The 21138-nt window shown below is 44.9% G+C and overlaps 1 protein-coding gene across 2 annotated transcripts in view; it reads right to left on the bottom strand.

Moving 5' to 3' along the window:
- LOC147896357 (3-hydroxyisobutyryl-CoA hydrolase 1-like) overlaps positions 1-16314 on the bottom strand; it is a 55522-nt gene extending 39208 nt beyond the window's left edge. Inside the window, exons 1-2 of one of the 2 annotated variants that reach the window (XM_087382348.1) lie at positions 16057-16314; positions 15655-15739 (exon numbers count right to left, since the gene is read on the bottom strand). In XM_087382348.1, coding sequence (XP_087238474.1) covers positions 15655-15739; positions 16057-16145 — 174 coding nt within the window. In that variant the 5' untranslated portion in view covers positions 16146-16314. Of the gene's footprint in view, positions 1-15654; positions 15740-15967 lie in introns of both variants that reach the window. The other variant, XM_087382349.1, reaches the window with a different exon arrangement.
- Positions 16315-21138: the final 4824 nt, after the last annotated feature.

The raw sequence follows: 21138 nt of genomic DNA, 5'->3' as shown, positions 1-21138 counted from the left end.
AGCTTTTTCAAACTTCAAAAGTACCCAATCCCCTTCCTTGAGATCTAACTGTCTCCTATGTTTATCTGCAGCTCTTTTATGTTTCTCTTGAGACCTTTCGATTGCTGTCCGGATTTGGCTGTAAGCTGTCTGGAGGTCTCACAAACTGATCAGTTGCAAATATTTCATCCTTGGTCCTCAGGATAGGTGGCAAAATCACCTTGCCTCCACCCACCACTTTGCTTGCATGAACCACCCACTATCATGCGGCATAGGAAATGTACATGTAGCCACATGGAGGCACTTTTACCAATAATTGAAGTGACACTTTTGGAGGAGTACGGTTGCCCTATAATTACAATCCAGTGGTCAAAAGTGTCAATTATAGGGCGATGGGTTTCTCTAGAGGGTTTGAATTGGAAGTTGGATACATTACCAGAGGACAGATCATGTAATCTGCAACACCTTTCAACGACATCACACTCATGAGTGAGGGCCTATGGTATGGGACAGTTTTTTACTAGGAAGCTACCTGGCTTTGAAGGTCTTAACTGAAACTCGGGGCTGGTTCGACTTAGCTCTTCCCTCTGTGTTCCATGTTGATCTTCGTTTATTTTGGAGTATATCTTTCTTGGAGTCTATCTCACCCGAGGACTAGCTAGGCCTATGGTTAAGGTGAGGTACAAACTAAGCCTAAAAGGTTGCTTTGCTACTCTATACTGTAGAGTAGAGATTGGAGGGAGCCAATTCTTTGGCATGCAGTGTGTACTGTGCATATAGAGGGATGCTTGGAGTCCTCATGTCTACTAGTTGGGCTCAGTGGGACGTAGGGCTAGTGTGTTTCTTTGGTGCGTGGAGCCTGCCTGCACCTATGTTGCTGGATCAAAGGGTCTATTGGCTCTCATTGGAGGTGCCATTGGTGAATTCTTATGATTGATGCATCCTAGTCATAGGATTGATGCATCCCATTTCGGATATGAGGGTGCTAGGATGTCAAAACTATTGGGATATCTCAAGGTGTATGCCTCAGGCACACCTTATGTTTCTATGTGTGAGTGCTAGAGGCACAGTTAGGTGCCCACAAGCACAGTTAGGTGGTGGAGAGCCACATAGGATGATTGAGAGAATCTAGGAGCAGATTGAGGAGATGATTGTGGAGCTCTGAAGTCATCAGTGATGTCAGTGAGCATGTATGAGGTGCCTACTTAAGGACCTCACTCTTCTTCATTCTACAAGCAAGTAATGCAAGTATTCTGAGTTTGTGTCCACTCTTTGCTTTCCTTTCAGCTTACCAACATGGTATCAGAGCCCTTTGATCCCCCTTGAGCCCATTTCTGCCACATCATCATCTTCTTCTTCATCTTCTTCTTCTCCATCTTCCTCTTTCTTCCCAAAATCTTTGAGAGCTTGGTTCTCCACCTACAAACGACCATTGCCCAAACCCTTTGAGCTGGAAACTCCTCTAGTATGGGCAAACTTCCACCTTCAAGCAATTGAAAAAAAAACATCTGTAGAGGGTTAACTACGGTTAACCAGAGAACTACAGAGCTGCTGACTACCGTCAGAGAGTGTTGACTTCGGTCAACGAGACTTGGCATGCGCCAAGAGGGTTAACCACGGTTAACCAAGATGTGCCAACTTCGATTGGAGAGACTTGGCTATAATTAAGGCGCCTCGACCCTTGGTCAAAGCACCTTAATTATGATCAAAAGCGTTGACTTCGGTCAACCAGAGAATAAATATATATTTTTATATTTGTTATGTGTGCACATGTGTTCAGTGGGGACGCCCACAATGTGTTGTTTGCATGCAAAGCGCTAACAATTAATGGGTGCCATGGTGGTGCGCTTTAATTAATTGTTGCAGGTACTAGGAAGAGTTATTTTCCTAAGCACTACGGGAGCCTAATCAGAGTCTGGGAGGCGGTTCGCGTGACCAAGTGCTTCGAAGACTCCAGAGTTGCCCTTAGTGGCATGTAATTAGGAAAGTAGTGTAGAAATTGACAAGTGCCTTGTTGCCAAGAAGGAGAGCCTGAGAGCTCATGTATATATTCATTCATTCATTCACGTTTTGGATTTTCATGTATGAACAACTCTACGCTGAACTATGTACTTCATCTTCTCTCAAGTAATAAAATCCTTCGGCGGGGTCCAGCCCGACTGTTGTCCTGGGCCCTAGTGTCTCTGTTGAGAGAGGGAGAGAGGGAAAGAAATGAGAGTATCTCTGCTGTATTTTACGACTAAGGTTACATTATAGAGAGTGTTGTTGGTTGTTTTCCTGCGGGCAGTATTTCAGCTGCACCCACCGGGCTCGGGAGGAGTGGTAGGAGAACTCAGCCCGCCGAATCTCCGTGTCCTAAAGCTCAAGGCGCGAGCGCTCTCAAATCTTTTTTTTTTTTTCAAAAAAGAGACTTCTATTAAGTAAGAAAGAAACCCGCTAGAGCAAGCTCTGTGTGGAAATACACCATGCTAAGCATGTAATAAAAAACACCTCAGAGGAATGAGAGCGCTCTCAAATCTCTCTAAGCCATTGAGAACCTGGGCCCTGCTCCCTGAGCCGCTCGATGGAGGCGAGGTTTCTCCTCAAAGCCCCGCTCATGCTCCTGAAGGGTCCTCCTCCGCCTAAGGGCATGAGCCTTCAACTCCTCACTGCTCCTCTAAATCGCATCGGCCACCCACACAGCCCTGCCCTCGCACGGTGTCATCTCTGACTGCTCCCAAATCCCTGCCATGACCTACTGGATCTCCTCGTCCTGCAGGAGATCTTCTAGAATGCGGACCCCCTTCTGGGGGAGACCTCAGCGGCGCTGATCCAAGTGAAGTACCATTGGAGAGTGGTATGACAGGATCCCAATAGAGCCGCCTCTATGTAGTGCCCACTCCCCAACATAGAAACGATCTAGTCTCTCAAGCAATCCATCGTGTCTCCTCTGTCCAAAGGAGAAGAGGAGGCTGCCAGGTGTCCTGCTGAAATCTGGCTCTCTCCACGGGTCTCTGCCATGTTGCCTCTTCAGCCCCTTCTCTTCCTTCCTCCGCCTCCAGATTCCTCTCATTCACAATCCTAAACTTCGGAGAGTCAATGAAGCTAGACAGGTCGAACTACCCGATCTGGAAGATGAAAATCCGGAGCCATCTTGTGGCCCGGAAGTTGTGGAAGCTAACAACGGGGGTGGAGGCAAAACCGGAAGACTTGCTGGACAACAAGGGGAAGATTCTCATTCTAGTGGATGGTGAAGAGCTTGAGAATTGGGAAGAGAGAGATGCCCACTCCCTAGCATTAATCATTGTGACCACGACGGACTCTGTTCTTCCGCACATCTAGATAGTCGAGACGTCTATAGAGGCATGGGCTATCCTGAAGGATTTGTATGAAACGGACAATACATCTCGAATTATGATGCTTCAACATCAATTGTACAATCAAGACATGACTAAGGCAGACAAAGTTCATGACCATCTGACAAAAGTCAAGATGGTAAGGGACCAGCTCGCGGCAATTGGTCAGAAGGTCGTCGATTCAAGTCAACTGGCACTGTTGATCTTACACAAGCTACCTCGAAGCTTTAAGAGTTTCGTGACTATGGTCACTGCAGGACAGAGGACCAAGCCTCTCACCTTGGGGGAGCTTGGGCCTTTACTATTGCAGGAAGAGGCTTGGGTAAGCTCAAAGACTCCAAGAACAAAAGCAAGACCGAGTATGCAAAGAAAAAGAGACATATGAAGTGCTTCTACTGTGAGAAGCTTGGTCATTCTGCTAAAGAGTGCCGCAAGAAGAAGGTGGACCTCAAGAAGAAGGAGTCCAAGTCCAAGGAGGAGCCAAAGACCGAATCGGAAAACGTCACGACCGGCGCTCTCTTCATCATCACTGAGTACTGCTCTGCTTATGCAGTCATTGAAGGAGAGGAAGGTTGGTATGTGGACAGTGGAGCTTCAAAGCACGTCCAACAAGGAGTGGTTCAAAACCATGGAAGGTACGCATCCCGATTCCAAAGTCACCGTTGGGGATAACCGGTCATGCCTTGTGAAGGGTGTCGGTAGTATTCCGTTCATCACGACTGTAGAAAACGAGGAGTTGATTTCTGGTATATTGTATGTACCAAACTTGTGCAAGAACCTATTGTCAATATGACAGATGCACAAGCACAATATGTCGGTCTTATTCGACAACGGCAAGGTCACAGTCACAGTCACATGCACCACTGCACTTGGGTGCAAGGTGACACACTGGCTACATCGACAAGTGCATTATATTTCCCAGATAGGAGATTGTCATATGCTGTGACCCCTTTGTGAGCCCTTGTCTAGGGAGAATCAGGCACAAGCTACGTAGGTCAGTCTCTCAGCCTTAGGTCAAGTCAGTAAGTCAGTTCTTGTTCACTAGTACCCACTCGAGAACAGTAGGCTAAGTGTTTCCATCTTATAGTTTAGGTCTTAGCTTAGGTAAGGAGTCCCTTTAGGGTCCCCAAAGGCTGGACAGGTAAGCAGGGAAGGCAGCCTGCAAAGGCTGCCCAAAAGCTCCCCTGGCAAATGAGCCAGGGAGGGCTTTCTATAGGCTGGTTGTAGGCCAACCAGTCTGTAAAACAGACCGACTCAGTCGGCTGTTTACAAACTGGGTTGGCTCAGTCCAGCCCTATAAAAGGGCCCCTTTGCTGCCTCTTTCCTCATTCAGTGCTCCTGCCTTCAGCTCGCCTACAAGCTCCACTCCAGCCTCCTTGTGCAGCCCCTGAGATCCTCAGTTCTGACCCTGCTCTAGCCTCAGTCCCTTGGCCATCAGTTCAGCCTAATCTGAAGGTGTCCACGCAGCACAACAGTCGGAGGTTTGGACCAGCAAACGGAGAGAGGTTTGGACACTGTCTCCTCAGCTTTTCTCAGTGTTCTCTACAGGCTACACAGCCTACTTCTTAGCTCTAGTTTCTCAGTCATATCTCAGCTCTCTCTCAGTATCTATTCCTCTCAGCTATCACTCTCTCACTCACACAGTAACCCTGCATTTCCGGTAGACAGCACAAGCCTCTCCCTTGCCTACATCGTCAGTGTGGACAGCATCAAGGTCTCAGTACTCGTCGGTGTTGCCTCTCAAGTCTTTGGGTCTGCTATACGTGTGCACAGTGAGCTCTTCAGAAGCGCGTTCCGTGCTCTCTCGAAGAGTGTTCTTTGTATTTCTCAGTTCTCCAAGTATAAAGAAAATTCTCCCCTAATTGGGGGAGGGGGCCCTCATTGGATACAAGGACCCAATCGGTTGTCGACTCTACTCTCTCTCTACCCTCATATCCTTTCTCTCTCTATGGTAAACAACGCTCATTCCTCGCTAAAGGTTTAAAGAAGGTCTTGCTGTGAATTACACGATCAGATTACCGTTGCATGTTACAGTCACATCCAAGGCAAACGGACAGGTAGTGGCTCAAGGTGTCGAGCAGCATGGCCTATATCAGCTCAACGGTCTATTGGTGCACCGGGACCATGGCAGATCCAGATTATGGCATGAACGGTTTGGTCACGCCAACTATGGCACTCTCTCCGAGATGCAAAGACAAAGATTGCAGGTAATGATCGTGTCTGCAGGGCTTGCATGGAAGGCAAGCAACACAAGGACAAGTTCCCACAGGAGGCCTCATCACGGGCCAAGAAGCCACTCAAGTTGGTTCACGCCAACATCTACGGCCCAACATCGACAAATTCATTCGCAAGTTTGCGGTATTCTCTCTTACTAGTAGATGATTTCAATCACATGACGTGGGTATTCTGCCTGGCCAATAAATCGCAGGCTTTTGAGAAATTCAAAGACTCGAAGGCCCAGGTGGTAGAGGAGAGCGGGGAGGTAATCAAAGCCTTCCACACCGACAGAGGGGGAGAGTTCACTTCTACCGAGTTCAATGGATTCTGCAAGAAGCACGGGGATTAAGCGATAGCTCACTACAGCTCGCACATCTCAGCAGAATGGAGTTGCTGAGAGGAAGCACAAGACCGTCACCGAGACAGGGTGGACCATGTTGCGAGGGAGGAATCTCTCGAAAGCCTACTGGGGTGAAGCCGTGAACACTGCCGTTCACATCCTCAACAGAACCAAGACCAAGGCTGTTGATGGCAAGACTCCATATGAAGCCTATTATGGTAAGAAGCCCAGCATATCTCATCTAAGGGTTTTCGGTTCTAAAGCATTTGTACATGTACATAAAGATGAGCGGACAAACATGGATCCCCATAGCCGGAGCTGTATCTTTGTGGGATACAACGAAGAGTTCAAAGCCTATCACCTATTCAACCTGGACAAGAAGAAGATCCTTATCAACAGGGATGTGATCTTTAAAGAGACCGGCCACAACCTGCAGAAGAGGTTTCAAAACTTCCAACGTTACCCCCACCCAAAGTCACCATCCAAGAGGTGGAGCCGACTGAAGACCCCAAGGAGGAGGAGGAGGAGGAGCATGCCATTCCAGAGCCAGCTCCCAAGTCAACTCCATCAAAAGCACCTCCATCTGAAAAGAAGCTACCTCAATGGTATTTGAAGACGTTAGCAGACTCACGGGTCACGGACATTCCCGAGAGCAATTTCAGAGCGCGGCGGTTTCAAAGAAACATAAAGACTCCCTCCGTGAACTACGCCTTGGTGGCTCAACTTGCGGAGCCCCGTCCCTTCCAGAAAGCGAAGGATATACCAGAATGGCACGAAGCCATGCAGGTTGAGATGGATGCCATTTTGAAAAATGACACCTAGGATTTAGTGCCCAAATCAACCAAACGGAAGGTCATCGAGACTAAATGGGTGCACAAGCTCAAGTTCAAGTCAGATGGGAGCTTGGACAAGTACAAAGCAAGATTGGTGGTGAAAGGCTATGCACAGTCAGAAGGACTTGACTTCGACGAGACCTTCGCCCCCACAGCTAGGATGGTGACTATTCAGATAGTCATTGCCTTGGCTACTCATCACAGTTGGACTATTTTTCAGATGGACGTCAAGTCTTCATTTTTGAATGGTAACCTGGAGGAGGAGGTATAAGTGGCACAACCACCAAGATTTCAGATTCCAAGATCCCCATCAAAAGTCTACAAACTGAAGAAGGCCTTATACGGGCTCAAACAGGCCCCCAGAGCTTGGTACCAGGGATAGATGTTTTCTTTCAGAAGATCGGGCTTCAGCAGAGTCCATCAGAGGCAAATCTCTATCTCAACACAGAGGGGGATCTGCGGCTGGTATTGATTCTATATGTGGATGACCTCATCATTACTGGGTATCATACGAAGAAGATTGCTCGAGTCAAGAGACTTCTTATGGAAGAGTTTGAGATGATTGACTTAGGCATACTTCACTACTTTCTTGGGATTGAGGTGAAGCAAGGAAAGAATAGTATCTTTATTTCACAGGAGAAGTATTGCAGGGAACTACTCAAACGCTTTGAGATGGAAAATTGCAAAGCAACAATGACTCCCATGGAAACTGGTCCGAAGCTGAGTGTGCGTGATCCATCTCAGCCGGTTGATTCATCACTATATCGACGCTTGGTGGGGAGATTGCTTTACCTCACCAATACCTGACAAGATATTTCCTTCACAGTTGGATTGCTGAGTCAGTTCCCCGCCACACCCAAGAAGGCTCATTGGGATGCAGGTACGAGGGTGCTAAGGTACTTGAAGGGTACCTGCACCTACGGTATCACTTATACCAGAGGCATTGAGTTGGGAGGTTTCTGTGATAGTGATAGGGCAGATGACATTGATACCCGGAGATCGACCTCTGGATATTGTTTCTTACTCTCTTCAAGAGCTATGTCATGGCTAAGTAAGAAGCAACCTACTGTCGCCCTGTCATCTACAGAGACGGAGTACAAGGCTGCCTGTACAGCCGCATGTGAAGCATTGTGGCTCAGGTGGATCTTACATGAATGTGGCCCAAGAAGATGCGACTGCAGTTATGTGCGACAACCAAAATTGCATAGCGATCGCCAACAACCCCATGTTTCACGCACGGACGAAGCACATCGAGGTCCACTACCACTTTGTTCGAGAACTCATCAATGAAGAAGTCATAGAGTTGATATACTGCCCGACCAACGACGACATCTTAGATGTCTTCACGAAGGCGCTTCCCAAGGAGCAGATGGAACACCTCATTCAACGCATCGGGATCGGCCCACAATTGTGTCATTGAGAGGGGGTGTTAGAAGGTCACTGCCCCACCTGTGAGCCCCCGATTTGAGGGGACAAGGGGACAGAAGACCATAGGGGGTAGGGGAAGAAGAAAAGGCAGAACACCTACATGTCCTGAAACCTGCACAGCAAGGAGTTGAAGGCACGGCATCCTAGGCGCCTCTTGGATCAACGTCGGGCGGCATTGGGGACTGCAGCAGCAGCCCATGTGCAGGGCACATGGGCCCTTATATAGGCCTGGCCCAAGCCGACCAGATCAGCCAGGAAAGGCCGATCCAGTCAGGTTGGTTGGGCCCTATAGGTCGGTGCCTAGATCAAGGAGCCGACTCCCTGGTCGGCCACTTTGAGGGGGCCTAGCCCCTCCTATAAAAAGCCCTCATTCCCCCCTCATTCCTCATCATCTGCACAAACAGCTTTGCACACAGGCAAGCACGCAGAGGGAGAGGAAGAGGCTCAGCAATTGAGAGCATCACGGAGCTGTTTGTACATGCTCATCCTTGAGCTTTTGTTTGCCCACTTTTGTGGAAGAATATATCTGAGTTTTCTTTCCATTTTTTGAGTGTTGTATGAGCTAGATCGGGGGAGAGGGGTGAGTGATTCTATCCTCTATTTCCAACAATAGCTTCTCTTTGATAGTACACAATCCCTTCTGAATCATAACTTAAACCCTCTGGTTCCTCTTGATGCTGAATATCCAAAATGCATGAGTACCACTGCATTGCCTCTTCAATATCTCTTCATGCTCAGAATCCTCTACTGAATACCAAGCTGCTGAAATCTCTTCATAGTAACTTGCTCAATAAACTGAAACATGTTCTCAACCAACTGGTCAGTATTAAAAGATTCTCTCACCCAAATGTGTTATTGAACTAGGTAGACCTTCGCCATGTATTATTTTGCGATGGATAACTGCTTAGTCTATAGAAACTATAGATCATCAATCTCTTTTTCCAACTCTTCTATTCTATCCCTATTCATCCTATAAGACACTCTACATGGAGGAGAAAATCATTTATCCTCTATCCATACTCTATAATGAATATACCTACTCTCCATCCAGTTCACACATCCATACATCAGTGTTGGCAGAATGGATAGCATTTACTCTTAGTTCTATGTTCACCTCAGTTACTAGGGATGAGGTAGAAGCCTCACCCTCTTGTTTGGATGCTTTGCCTTTACCTTTTACAGAATTGGCTTTGGCAATTTTAGTAATAGAGTACGACATATATGCCATGGATGCCCTGGCTTATGTTTCTTACATCCGAAACATTAACCCTCCTTAATCAGTTTTTTATTATCATCGTCAGTCATGGAAGAAAATGGTATCCATCCACAACGTGATTGGCTGTTAACATTTTGTACAACAGCTTTCTCCTTACCTTTGTTGAAGGGTGTACAAGAATTCAATTTCCTCTCAACAATCTCAGCCAATTTAGTGAGGTCTCTTAGGGTGGTTGGGTTGAACATTTCAACCTCATACCTCACTTTCGGGCTTAGGACTGCTAAATACTTCTTCCTTCTATCATCCTCACTCTTCTCAAGTAACTCTAAAGAGAGTTTCCAAAACCTGGCTGTAAATTCAGTATTACTCTTGTTATCGAATTGCCTAAATCTTTCCCAACGGAAGGTCAATTCTTCTGCATGCCTTGAAGGCATGAAGTGGCCTTAAGCTACTCTATAAACTTGGACCATTGAAGAATAGGCTCTTTTCCTATTTGTAATAAGAACCACCACGTCAAAGCATCATTCTGTAGATGCATGTGGCAAGAGCAAGCTTCTCATGATTGGTCTTATCTTGTGGGCAAAATATAGCTCAAAATGGTGAACCCAATTAAGGATTTTCTATGCCTCTCTTGCTCCATTATATTTTGGGAATTCTATTCTCTCTCGGGGTTGGAATATGGCTCTCTTCGAGGGGGTACTTAAATCGTCATCTTCAAAATTCAGCACTCTCTTAGTCCCAAATTTTGTCATAATTGATATTACTAAGCTGAGAAATGAGCTTATCCACAGGAGACTCCTCTCTCCCTCTTGCACTTGGATTATAATCCATGTGTATGGGATTTTGAGTTAAATGTTGGAATACTGAAAAGAAAGAGTAGAGTGGACACAAACTCAGAATACTTGCTTTACTTCGTTGTAGAATGAAGAAGAAAGAGGTCCTTAAGTAGGCACCTCATACAAGGTCACTGACATCACTGATGACCTCAAAGCTCCACAATCATCTCCTCAATCTGCTCCTAGATTCACTCAATCATCCTATGTGGCTTTTCCACCACCTAACTGTGCTTGTGGGCACCTAACTGTGCCTCTAGCACTCACACATAGAAACATAACGTGTGCCTGAGGCATACACCTTGAGATATCCCAACAAACCCCCCCTCAAGGAGATGCCTCAGGCTATGTCAAGGATACATCTAGTCTCATAGTTTCTCATGCCATCTCATGGTGGTCAAGGATAAATCTATGGCTAGGTTCTCATGCTAGCAAGGGTTTCCTTGGGTGTAAGGTAAACAGAAAGGGATACAAACAGACCTTCCAATGGTTATCTCTCCTACATGTACATGCACACAATGTCTGTAGGAGGTACCATGGAACAAAACATACACATGGCCTACATCATAAGGTGACCAGAGGTGTTTACAAAACACACAAAAACACAATAGTTTATTTCATTCATTTTGGAGGACTATCCAGGCTGAGTACCTTGACATAAAAAGAGAGATCTGGAGCATACATAGAGATGTTTAAAATGCATAATCTTCATGCGATGCCTCATCTTGTGGAGGCAGAATATCCATGTTAAGGCAAGGTCTTACCACATGGGCAGTGTCTAGTGCCTTATAAGATGGTACTATGATAGAACAAGTGGATCTGAAGGTCATATCCTTCAAGAGAACAATTATCTTGTCATCTCCATAGTTGTGTAGAGAAGCATATCTTAGGTATCTGAGCTTCATCTTTTTCTTGTACTTGGAGTCAAATAAAAGTGCCATGAGAGGGTAGATCTCTGTAGTTGCTTCCTTTTTGGCAACCATTGTTTGGGCAATCTTCAACAAGGAAGTCAGGTTGGCATTTTCATCCTTTGTAGCATAACAAGACATTGCTTTATGTTTTGGCTTTTCACATATTTTGCATAAGCAAGCCATGAGAGGCTCTAACCCAAGTATTGGGTAGTGTCTTCTCTCTTACAGGGCTTACAATAACAACTGAAATGCTTCAAAATATAAGCATTTAATGTAGCAAATAGTAGTGACTAGATTTCAAACAATGATGCTTCCTTTTACATGCTTCATAGAAGTGGATGAAATAAACACTTTCCAATCACAACCAGGTCTAGCAAGTCAAAACAAAACTGAAGAAACACTTGTAATGAAGTTATTGAAAACTTCAAAAGACCAGAAATGCTAGAGTAGCATTTTATGTAGCATCATCTTCAAAACTTGTCCAAAACTGTCAAAAATGAAAAGCTGAACTTGGAGGGCTTGTAGCTCACTCTTCAAAGCAAGGAAAAGAGGGCTTTCTGAAGCAAAAGAAAGCTCATATACCAGAGAAGGTCCAGCACAGAGGTTGGACGAAATGGTGCGCACTTTTGCCCGGGAGAGTTGCTACAGGCTGAAACTGAGTTTTGACGATTTCTCCCTCGTTACTGAACCAAATGACTTGAAAAATGGCTCAAAATCTTCGTCTTGAGGTCGCCCATCTACTCCTAAGAGGGCTCAGGCAATGGCGGAGTATGCAGGGAGTATTGAGCAACAGAAGAAATTCGCTATTTGGAGAATGGCAGCCACCACAGACGTTTTTTCTTCAATTGCTTGTAGGTGGAAGTTCGCCCATACTAGAGGAGTTTCCAGCTCAGAGGGTTTGGGCAATGGCTGTTTGTAGATGGAGAACCAAGCTCTCAAAGATTTTGGGAAGAAAGAGGAAAATGGAGAAGAAGAAGATGAAGAAGAAGATGATGATGTGGCAGAAATGGGCTCAAGGGGGATCAAAGGGCTCTGATACCATGTTGGAATACTGAAAAGAAAGAGTAGAGTGGACACAAACTCAGAATACTTGCTTTACTTCGTTGTAGAATGAAGAAGAAAGAGGTCCTTAAGTAGGCACCTCATACAAGGTCACTGACATCACTGATGACCTCAAAGCTCCACAATCATCTCCTCAATCTGCTCCTAGATTCACTCAATCATCCTATGTGGCTTTTCCACCACCTAATTGTGCTTGTGGGCACCTAACTGTGCCTCTAGCACTCACACATAGAAACATAACGTGTGCCTGAGGCATACACCTTGAGATATCCCAACATTAAATGCCTAAACTCAACGCCTTGCTCTTGGATGGACTCGTTTCTCCCTTCATTTCTAAAGGAGAACTCCCTATCAAAAGGTTCATGAAGGAGAGATGAAGGTAATTGTATGCGTGGATTATCGTACTCAAGAAGAGTGTAACTCTCATCTAAATTATCCTCTTCAAGAGGAGGTGATGGTGTTCTCTCCCTATCTCCTTCTAATAGTGGAGGAAAAAGGACAAGTTCATTATTAAATCTCCCCTCTCTTTCCATTCTTTCCTTTTAGTAATACAAGAGAGAAAATGGCTTGCTGTAATTTCAGAAAAGGGGTTTATTTTACAGCAAAAGTAAAGTGTTGTAGAGTTGGTGGTACTTATCCCCGCTTCGCTTGTGTCGAAAAATCACTTGAAATGACCTCTTCTTCCTTCTCTTTTACCCTTTCTTCCTTGTTTTTATGCTGTAAACTAGACTCCGTTTGGGCTACTTGTTTTGAGTTGATTGGAGCTCTACGGGAGGTACTTGTTGGTGGGTGGATCACCCCCTTAAAATCTTGTTCCGATCCGACTTTCCATTGGGGAGAACAAGGGGGGGTCTTTTTTTCGGGTACATTCGCAGGGGGGCCGTTAGGACACCCCATTCCCTGTCCAAAGACCAAAATTTTCAGAGGCCTTATCTCAAGGACTCCAAAATTTTCAGAGCCTGTACCTCAGGGACTCCAAAATTCAGGGTTTGCAGGGTTCAAGGTTCAAGGACCTCTTGCCTCCAAAACTCGTGGTTTTCAAGGGGCCGTTAGGACACCCCATTCCCCGTCCAAAGACCAAAATTTTCAGAGGCCTTATCTTAAGGACTCCAAAATTTTCAGAGGCCGTACCTTAGGGACTCTAAAATTCAGGGTTTGCACGGTTCAAGGTTCAGGCACCTCTTGCCTCCAAAACTCGTGGTTTGCAGACGGTCTTATGTCGGCCAAGAAGGGCAGCGTGCACAAAAAAACTTTCGAACCACAATTTCCGGTTTCCAAGTTTGTGCGGTCATCATGCGTCCCAGTAGGGCCTGCCTTTTCACGGCGTGTCTACCAAGTCGCGAGTTCTCCTATGCATGAGGTTCCCTGCGCACTGCCTGCCCATGCGGGATCTCCTCCGCACGTGTCACCCTGTGCCACCTCTTCCATACTCTCACTCCGCTTGCTGCTCGTGCCTCTTCCGCTTCTCTGCTCTCTTTTTCTTCCCGTCTTGGTCATGGATTCTAATACCAAATGTGAAGAACCGGACTTCTCGAGAATGCAAATGTGTACAGTGCATGCAAATTTTGAATGCCATGCCCTCCAATGAGGGAAGAGCGCCCTCGTGAGAGTACTTGTTTCTCTTTTCAACCTACATGCACGTTGGGAGAGAGAGATGGCACATGAATGCCAAGTGAATAGAGAGAAGGCTACGTGAGATTCACAATGAAGGGTGATACACTTTTATTAATGTCCCTTGAGATCACTCACGTTCCATCTTCCCATTTACACCTACCCTTATCCTATGACCCATGCATCTACCTTTCAATGCACCTTAATGCACCCTGCCCTTCCTATTGCCCCTAGGACCTAGACACGTGGGTGCACATTTTTTTTAATAAAATAAGTGTTACATGATCCCGTCTCAAGCAGTGGCTTCAGCTCAACTAGTTCTATCTACTTGGTCGGTGTCCATCATAAATGCAAATACATGGCGTATAATATATAATAGTGTTCTAATGTCTACTAATCGTGGATTATGATTTCTCGTCATGACACACCCACCCAGCCTATGATATCCACAATGCAGTCCTCCTCAGCCAAGTATTTATCCAAAGATGAGTGGGCCAACAAAAGTAGTCACCATGAGGTTTTTGAACTGATCCCACGTTTGGTGAATCCCACATATAGCACAAGGGCATAGTCTTGCAAACACATACCAACAAAAAGATCCGATCCTCGCCCCCCTTGGCTAGAAGTAAAAGTCTTCTTCCAGCTTCGTAAGCCATTTCTCCAGCTCATTCGGGGCTCAAAATGTTCCCTTTAAACTTGTGGAGTATGAGCTTGTCCCTGACACCTTAGGCAGCATAGTACCCCTGCTAACCTTCTCCATCCATGATTTCTCTTTAAGGCTGATAGTTGTCACTCTACTCTGAAACATGGCGACCTTCCATCTAGTGCATGGTTTGAGATGAACTATGGGTGCTCACTTGCTGTGAGATGGGGGCATGAATCTCTAACTGTATGTCTTGCGGAAGACATCAGTTGTGGACATCTGCGAGCCAAAAGGCTAGGCGGAGAAATAAAATAAGAAATACCTTTGTGAAACTCTCCATTACTAATGCCTTAAGGGCAGAGCTAATAAGAAGGAAAATCAAGAAGAAAAACCAGGCCAAACACTTCTTACACATTCCACAGGACCCACTTATATGATGTCCACTGGTGCTCAAAAGATTCTAATATGCACGTGCCATACATTCCGAACTGAGAGAATACAGGACAATATCATATACCTGAGGGAACAATGCGTGCACCACTGCCAAAAAACCACAGCAGCAGAAAGACAAGACTAAAGGGGTTGCTTAAAGGCCAAAAGGCATCTTGGATAAACTAGTCTACCAGGTTCCAGGCGCAACTCTTCAATGGTGCACCAATGAGCCTGGTCGGACTAAATCTTTCCTGCACAGGCTTTCCTCCAACGGCACACACCTTAGCGCTATCTTTCAGCAGACCTTGATCTGATGGTTGAGGAAGGCTAGAACATCCGAGCTTGAAGATTGAGATCTCAGTTCCATCACTGAGAGGAAGTTGGCTTTTCTAGGACCTTTTAGGATAATGTTTGTTCTCCTTGCAAAGTTGTCCGCGGCTCGTCTCCAAAGTTCCCACTTACTCCATTAACCAGAAAAAGTCACTGATCAGACATTCTTTTGCCATAAGGAAAAGCTTTTCTATGACACCCAAGAAAGAGGAAATTTGCGTAGATTTAATATTGCAACGGTGTCTATGCACGCATCCACATGCGACAGTGCGTGGTTGGAGTGTGTCTCATAATACTAGTGAACCAACAAAACGACACATTACAAAGCTGGAACTATAATAATCCTGCAAATCCTCTAAATAGGCGGTTTGCGACACTGATATGCTGAGTGGACATTTTGAAAAGTACTCGCGCAACAAACGCTAGACGATAGTCTATTGCGTGGAGGCGGCTCGCAAGCAAGTCCTACAGAAGCTAGACGCACCTGATTCTCTAGCTGATCAGCGCCCGTGGGTGTTTGATTAGTAGACAATTGCAAAGCCATTCGTGGAGATGCTCTTCTTCCGAATCTGCGAAACAACCCGCCAACGGGCTCAGGCTCACGCTCTCTACCTCTCCCTCCCCCCCCCTCCACCTTCAAATCCAAGAACGCAAACTGTGGCGTCCGCGATCGGAAACTGTAGGCACAATTCGCATTCTTCGATTCTTCAAGGGAAGGAAAACCCAATCTGTGCCGCAATTTCACATTCAAGCGTGCATTCCAACGAAAACCAATCGTTCGCCTATGGTGTCCTTACCGTGGAAAGCCGCAGATTCGTTGGACTCGCTAAAGGGGACTTGAAAACATCCAAAAGGAGGGAGGGAAGGAAAATTTTTGAAAGCATACAAGAGCGGAAGGATCGGCGGAGGGAAGCAAGGACGGAGCGAAGGCGGCAGGAGGAAAACTGATGACAGATGTCGAGGGAACATAGCCATGATGATGGAGCGTCCAAAAAATCCTCTGTGATTCCTGCTGTCTCCTACAAATTCGCGACTGCAGATTTCACCCTAAAAATGTTCTACTCCGGCAACACCTCTGCAACAAAACTCGCTTCTTCTTCCTCATCAGATTACCCCCCCTCCCCCTTTTTGCGCAGCAACAAGATTCAGTGCTTCTTTGCATTTTCAACCTACATTTATATACTTGCCATTTTCCGTTTTTGAAAGATTCCACACTTCATCGGGAATGGGCCACCATGGGCATTCCGACCATGCACGCACACGGCCGGATTTCGGCACTTGACCGCAAATTGGATTTCCGCCGACTTGGAGGGCCGGAGCGAAGTGATGTGGCACGACACAGCGATGACATGGTGCGGACAATCGCCTTATGGTGCAACACGACTGATGTGTTGCTAGCTCGTCATGCAATGCAAAGCAAAGCCTACCGGGCATTTAATACAAAGGGGGGAGCGGGGGCTAATTCCTATCTTGAAATACCCAAATCGGACGGCTCTATTAAATCTGAGCCGAGCTCAAACTTTACGTGTAGGGGAAGGGACTAGAAGAGGACTTGAAAGTCCTCGGTTAGGGTGTTAACCATGTGTGAGGTTTTTAGTTGTGAGAGCTAACTTAAGTGTATGTTAGCTTAATTGCAGGCATTAGCAAGAGAGATTAAATTTCCTCTATGAAAGTGCTATTAAATCTCAACTGACCTCAACACTTTATGTATTGATTTTGAGGCAGTGAGGGTGAGCGATCTATGATGAGGGATGGTGCATGGTAGCCACGTGTTTTCTCCATGGTGGGAGTTTTGGGACATGTGCAAAGCGATGTAGATGCGATCTTTCGAGTGATGAAGTTCTCAAGATTGGTTCGATGAGTGAAGGAGGTGCGTCAAGGAACAAGAGTGAGGAGGTCAAGAAGGGTGGGGTGGGAGGTACGGGGCAAACTGATGAGAGAGAGACCACTTCAAATGCTAATGCACTGGCTTGGAGACTGCTTGGAGGCTTTTATCCTCTGCTGATGATGATGCTCAGTAGATTTTACAAGCTGAGGTGGCTCAAAGGACACGAGAAGTGGCAAAGAAAGAGTGGTACGAAACGGGAAAGAAATATTCTATGGTGTGTCATGTTAAACCGAAACTTGTGCAATCGGCTAAAACTGGAGTTTATTTGTTTTTTACAGGCCGTATTCCATCGATGTTTGAATTGGAGGAGTTTCTTTCATTTGAGTGTGATATGCGGGTGAGGGATATGCTGCTAGGTTTCTAGGAAAAGGCTTCTTCCGTATCATATGTTTCAGAAACTCATCATAATGAGTTGTTCGGGAGGTCCTTCATGTTTATGGATGATTTTTGGGGAGTCTATGGAAAGATTGGTTGCTTCACTCGGGAAGGTGTTGCTTTTCCAGCCTTCTACTCGCTCTCTATTTGGCCTTAAGAAGGCGTGGATCTTATGGGATTGCGGTCAAGACTTACCGGATTTTGGGTGATTCAATTTCCGAATGGCATGGTCATGGCTCATGCAGTCCCGAGATGCATGCTTCATATATTGCAAGATGGGAAAGGTACCTTTGCGAATCTTGGCGTCATTGATGCGAAGAGTCAAATACGGTTAATACGGCCAAGAAGTCACAAGAGGAGCCTTGGCAAATCGTTGGTAAGAAGGGAAAGCCATTTGTCGATCTACATGATGGCAAGGATGTTCCAGTGCAAGCCAAAGAGCCTCCTCCATCAAGTGCTGGACGGGGTAAGGATAAGGCTTCCTCCTCTATGGTGTCAGTGAATGTAGAAGGGAGTGAAGTTTCAACAAAGCATGATCGTCCATCCGATGGAGAGCCTCAACAACCGGCTGCATGAAGAAAAGCAAGGTGACAGGAAGCCACTCTAGGAAGGCAATGCTGGTGTGAACTCTCAGTAGCGTTGGGAATTTTCCAAGCATATCAAAGATGCAGCATGGAGTTCGAGTTCAATCAAGGAGAATCCGTTCATTTTCTTAAAGATGCCTACAAGGCAATGATCCTGTGAGGTTTGGGGGGGGGGGGGGGGGGGGGGATGATCTTGATTGTGTCGATCATGTCTTGGAATGTGAGAGAATCGTGGGATAGCGTGAGACATAAGGTTGTTTAGCAATTATCAAGGCTAAAAGATCTATGGTAGCTTTGTTGCAAGAGGTGAAATGCAATGAGGACGATATCTTTTGGCTTGTCGTTCATCAAGTAGGGTAGGAGGTGTGGGTGAATTGTCATGTTCCATTTTAGTGGGGTGACAGAGTAAGGTGGGATATTATTTTGACAGTGATGGGCTTTGAATCTGGTTTTTGCAATATGGTCTCTTGCCTTTTCATGAATGCACTTGCCATTAAGTAAATTAATGGGGGGTGGCAAGAAGATTTGACTTGAAGAGATCTATGCAACAAGGATGCCCATTGGTCCCGCTATTGTTTGCTATTTGCTCGGTGCCTTTGATTCACATGGTAAAGTCTTATGTCTCAATGGAAAGGATTACCCTTGTGGTTTTGCCTTCTAGGAAGTAGTTGTGTACACAAATGTTGCAAATGATATTATGGCCCTATTGGAAGATAAGCAAGAGAGTGTTAAGAGCCTATTTGAGGTGTTGCAAAAATTATGTGTTGCCCCCCATGCAGTCGTCAGAAGATGTTTATGCTAAGGACTCTGCTCATGGTCCACCACCATGATGGGTTGAAGATCTGTTTGTTCAATGGATTTGCAGAGGGGAGGTGGTGAGGTATTTAGGTGCACCTTTGGGGCTAGGCCTTTCTGCACATCAACATTTTGATTGGGTTCAAAGACAAAATTAGAGCCAATGGTTTGATTAGTTCAAAGACAAATTTAAATCCAAGATCCGAGGTTGGTATGACATAAGCCTAGGTTGGAATGCTCATGTTATAGTCTTTTGGATGCCACGACAACTTATGTGGCATCAATTTGGAATTTCAAGTGGTGTCACTAGCAAGATCGAGAAGATGTTGAGATCTTTTTTTATAACTTAAAGAGGGTGGGAAGAGGAGGATGCAATTCATTCTTGGAAAGCTCTTAAGGCACCCAAGTTGGAACCTATCTTTACCTTTATCTTACATGTTTTAATATATGTTGCCTTATACTGCCCTTGCTTTCTTTACATCATTTTGCCACCATGAATGGGAAACCATAGACTCACATCTAGACTTTCTGTTATGCATTATCTTCATTTATGAACACAATTCTCCCAACATTTGAATGTAATTGGAGGCTACCTTGGACTTTCTAACACAAGATTTGATTATTCCCAATGTGCCACTGTCTACTCATATCCATCAAGTATCTAGTTTGGACAGCATTGCTTCAGATAATGATAACTAAACTTCAGATGATGATAGAGCATGATTTGACTTAATCTTTGAGTTCCATCATGATAGATCCTCCTTTGACTTAATCTTTGAGTGCTATTATGATGGGACACTATCATGATAGAGCATGACTTTACTTGACTTAACCTTTGAGTGCTATAAGTTGTTTTGCACTCAAGACTCATTGAGTTTTCAAACAAAGAAAAAAAAGCACCATTGTTTCTTTTAAACACACTCTAAATAAGCATTTTCTTATGCTAGCCATGGCAAATCATGGAATCATATTTCTTTTGTAAATTCAATTGATTGAATAGAAAGGTCCCATTAATCCAAGTTTTATTGGAGCCTATCTTAACTTTATCCTAACATGTTTTAATATCTCTTGCCTTGTCCAAAAGATACTGTCCTTTCTCTCATTACATCCCTTTCACCATGGATGGGAAACAATAGACTCATATCCAGACGTTCTATTATATAGTGTCTTCATTTATGTGAACATAAATAACCCAACACTTCAAATTTTATTGGAGCCTACCTTTGTCTTTCTACTACAAGATTTGATTATCTTCCAATGTGCCTTAGATGGCGCACCATCTAGTCATATATAAGTGTTCACACAAAACATTTCTTACCATTTTTAAAAAAAAGGTAGACATTATAAAATTAGACTCTCATTTGCGTTTGGGACAAAAAGCTGGTTGACCATGGCCTTCAATTTTTTTTTAATTGCAAAAGCAATCAAACTATGATGGCCTACCTCTTTTGATGGACAAATTCAAATTGGGTCATCTAACATGTCAAACCAAATGTTAAGGCATGATTTAGATATTTGTCATGTTTTTTGCACCATTTAGTAAAGTCAGGTGCATCAAAATAAGCATTTTATGAAGTTAAAGACTACTTAAATCTTAATTCCAAATCTAAGTAAGTAATGATGGCTTTCATAATACAAAATCTACTTCCTTTTTTACTCTTGAGTTTCTAAAATGTTTGAAGCTTACAATGTGAACTCGATTAGAAGTGTCTACATTCTTACATTCGTGCTCTAAACTTGGTGGAGAAAATTATCCATAACTTCATAAAATTCTTATTTTGATATATGTAACTTCACTAAATGGTGAAAAAAATATTTTTGTAATCGAAATCATATCTTGCCACTTGATTTGATATGCCAGATGACCCAATTTGGATTTGTCAATCAAAAGATATAGATTGTTAAAGTCTCACTCTTTGGCACTCAATAAAAAGTTGGATACCATGGTCACCCAACTTTTTGTCCCAAACCAAATTGAGCATCTAGTTTTCTCACATTCGCCCATTAGAAAAAATATGTGTCTTATTGTGTGGTCTCGATGGTGACTCACGTGTCGTGGGGATGTTGAAGAGATGCCGATGGAGCCTCCACTCCAAGCTACTCCTTGTGAGAGCAATGCAAGGCACGAGCCATCCGCATATGTCACTCAAGCGGCCTCCGGATAGTTGCAATGTGTTTCCACGAGAGAAAGAGGGAAGGGGGAGAGGGAAGAAGAGAGGGAAGAGGGGAGGGAGAAGGAGAAGGGAAGAGGAGAGTGAAGGGGGATGGAGTGGCAAACACAAGTGCACTACAATAGAAACAAAGGAACACCCAAAACAATCTTGGA

Source organism: Dipteris shenzhenensis, chromosome 12 (assembly GCF_047967505.1).
Source record: "Dipteris shenzhenensis isolate YYH24624 ecotype China chromosome 12, Dip_SZ_1.0, whole genome shotgun sequence".
In the NCBI taxonomy this organism is placed as follows: Eukaryota; Viridiplantae; Streptophyta; class Polypodiopsida; order Gleicheniales; family Dipteridaceae; genus Dipteris; species Dipteris shenzhenensis.
Note: the sequence above shows the minus strand (reverse complement) of the source record. Positions and strands in the feature narration are given on the sequence as shown.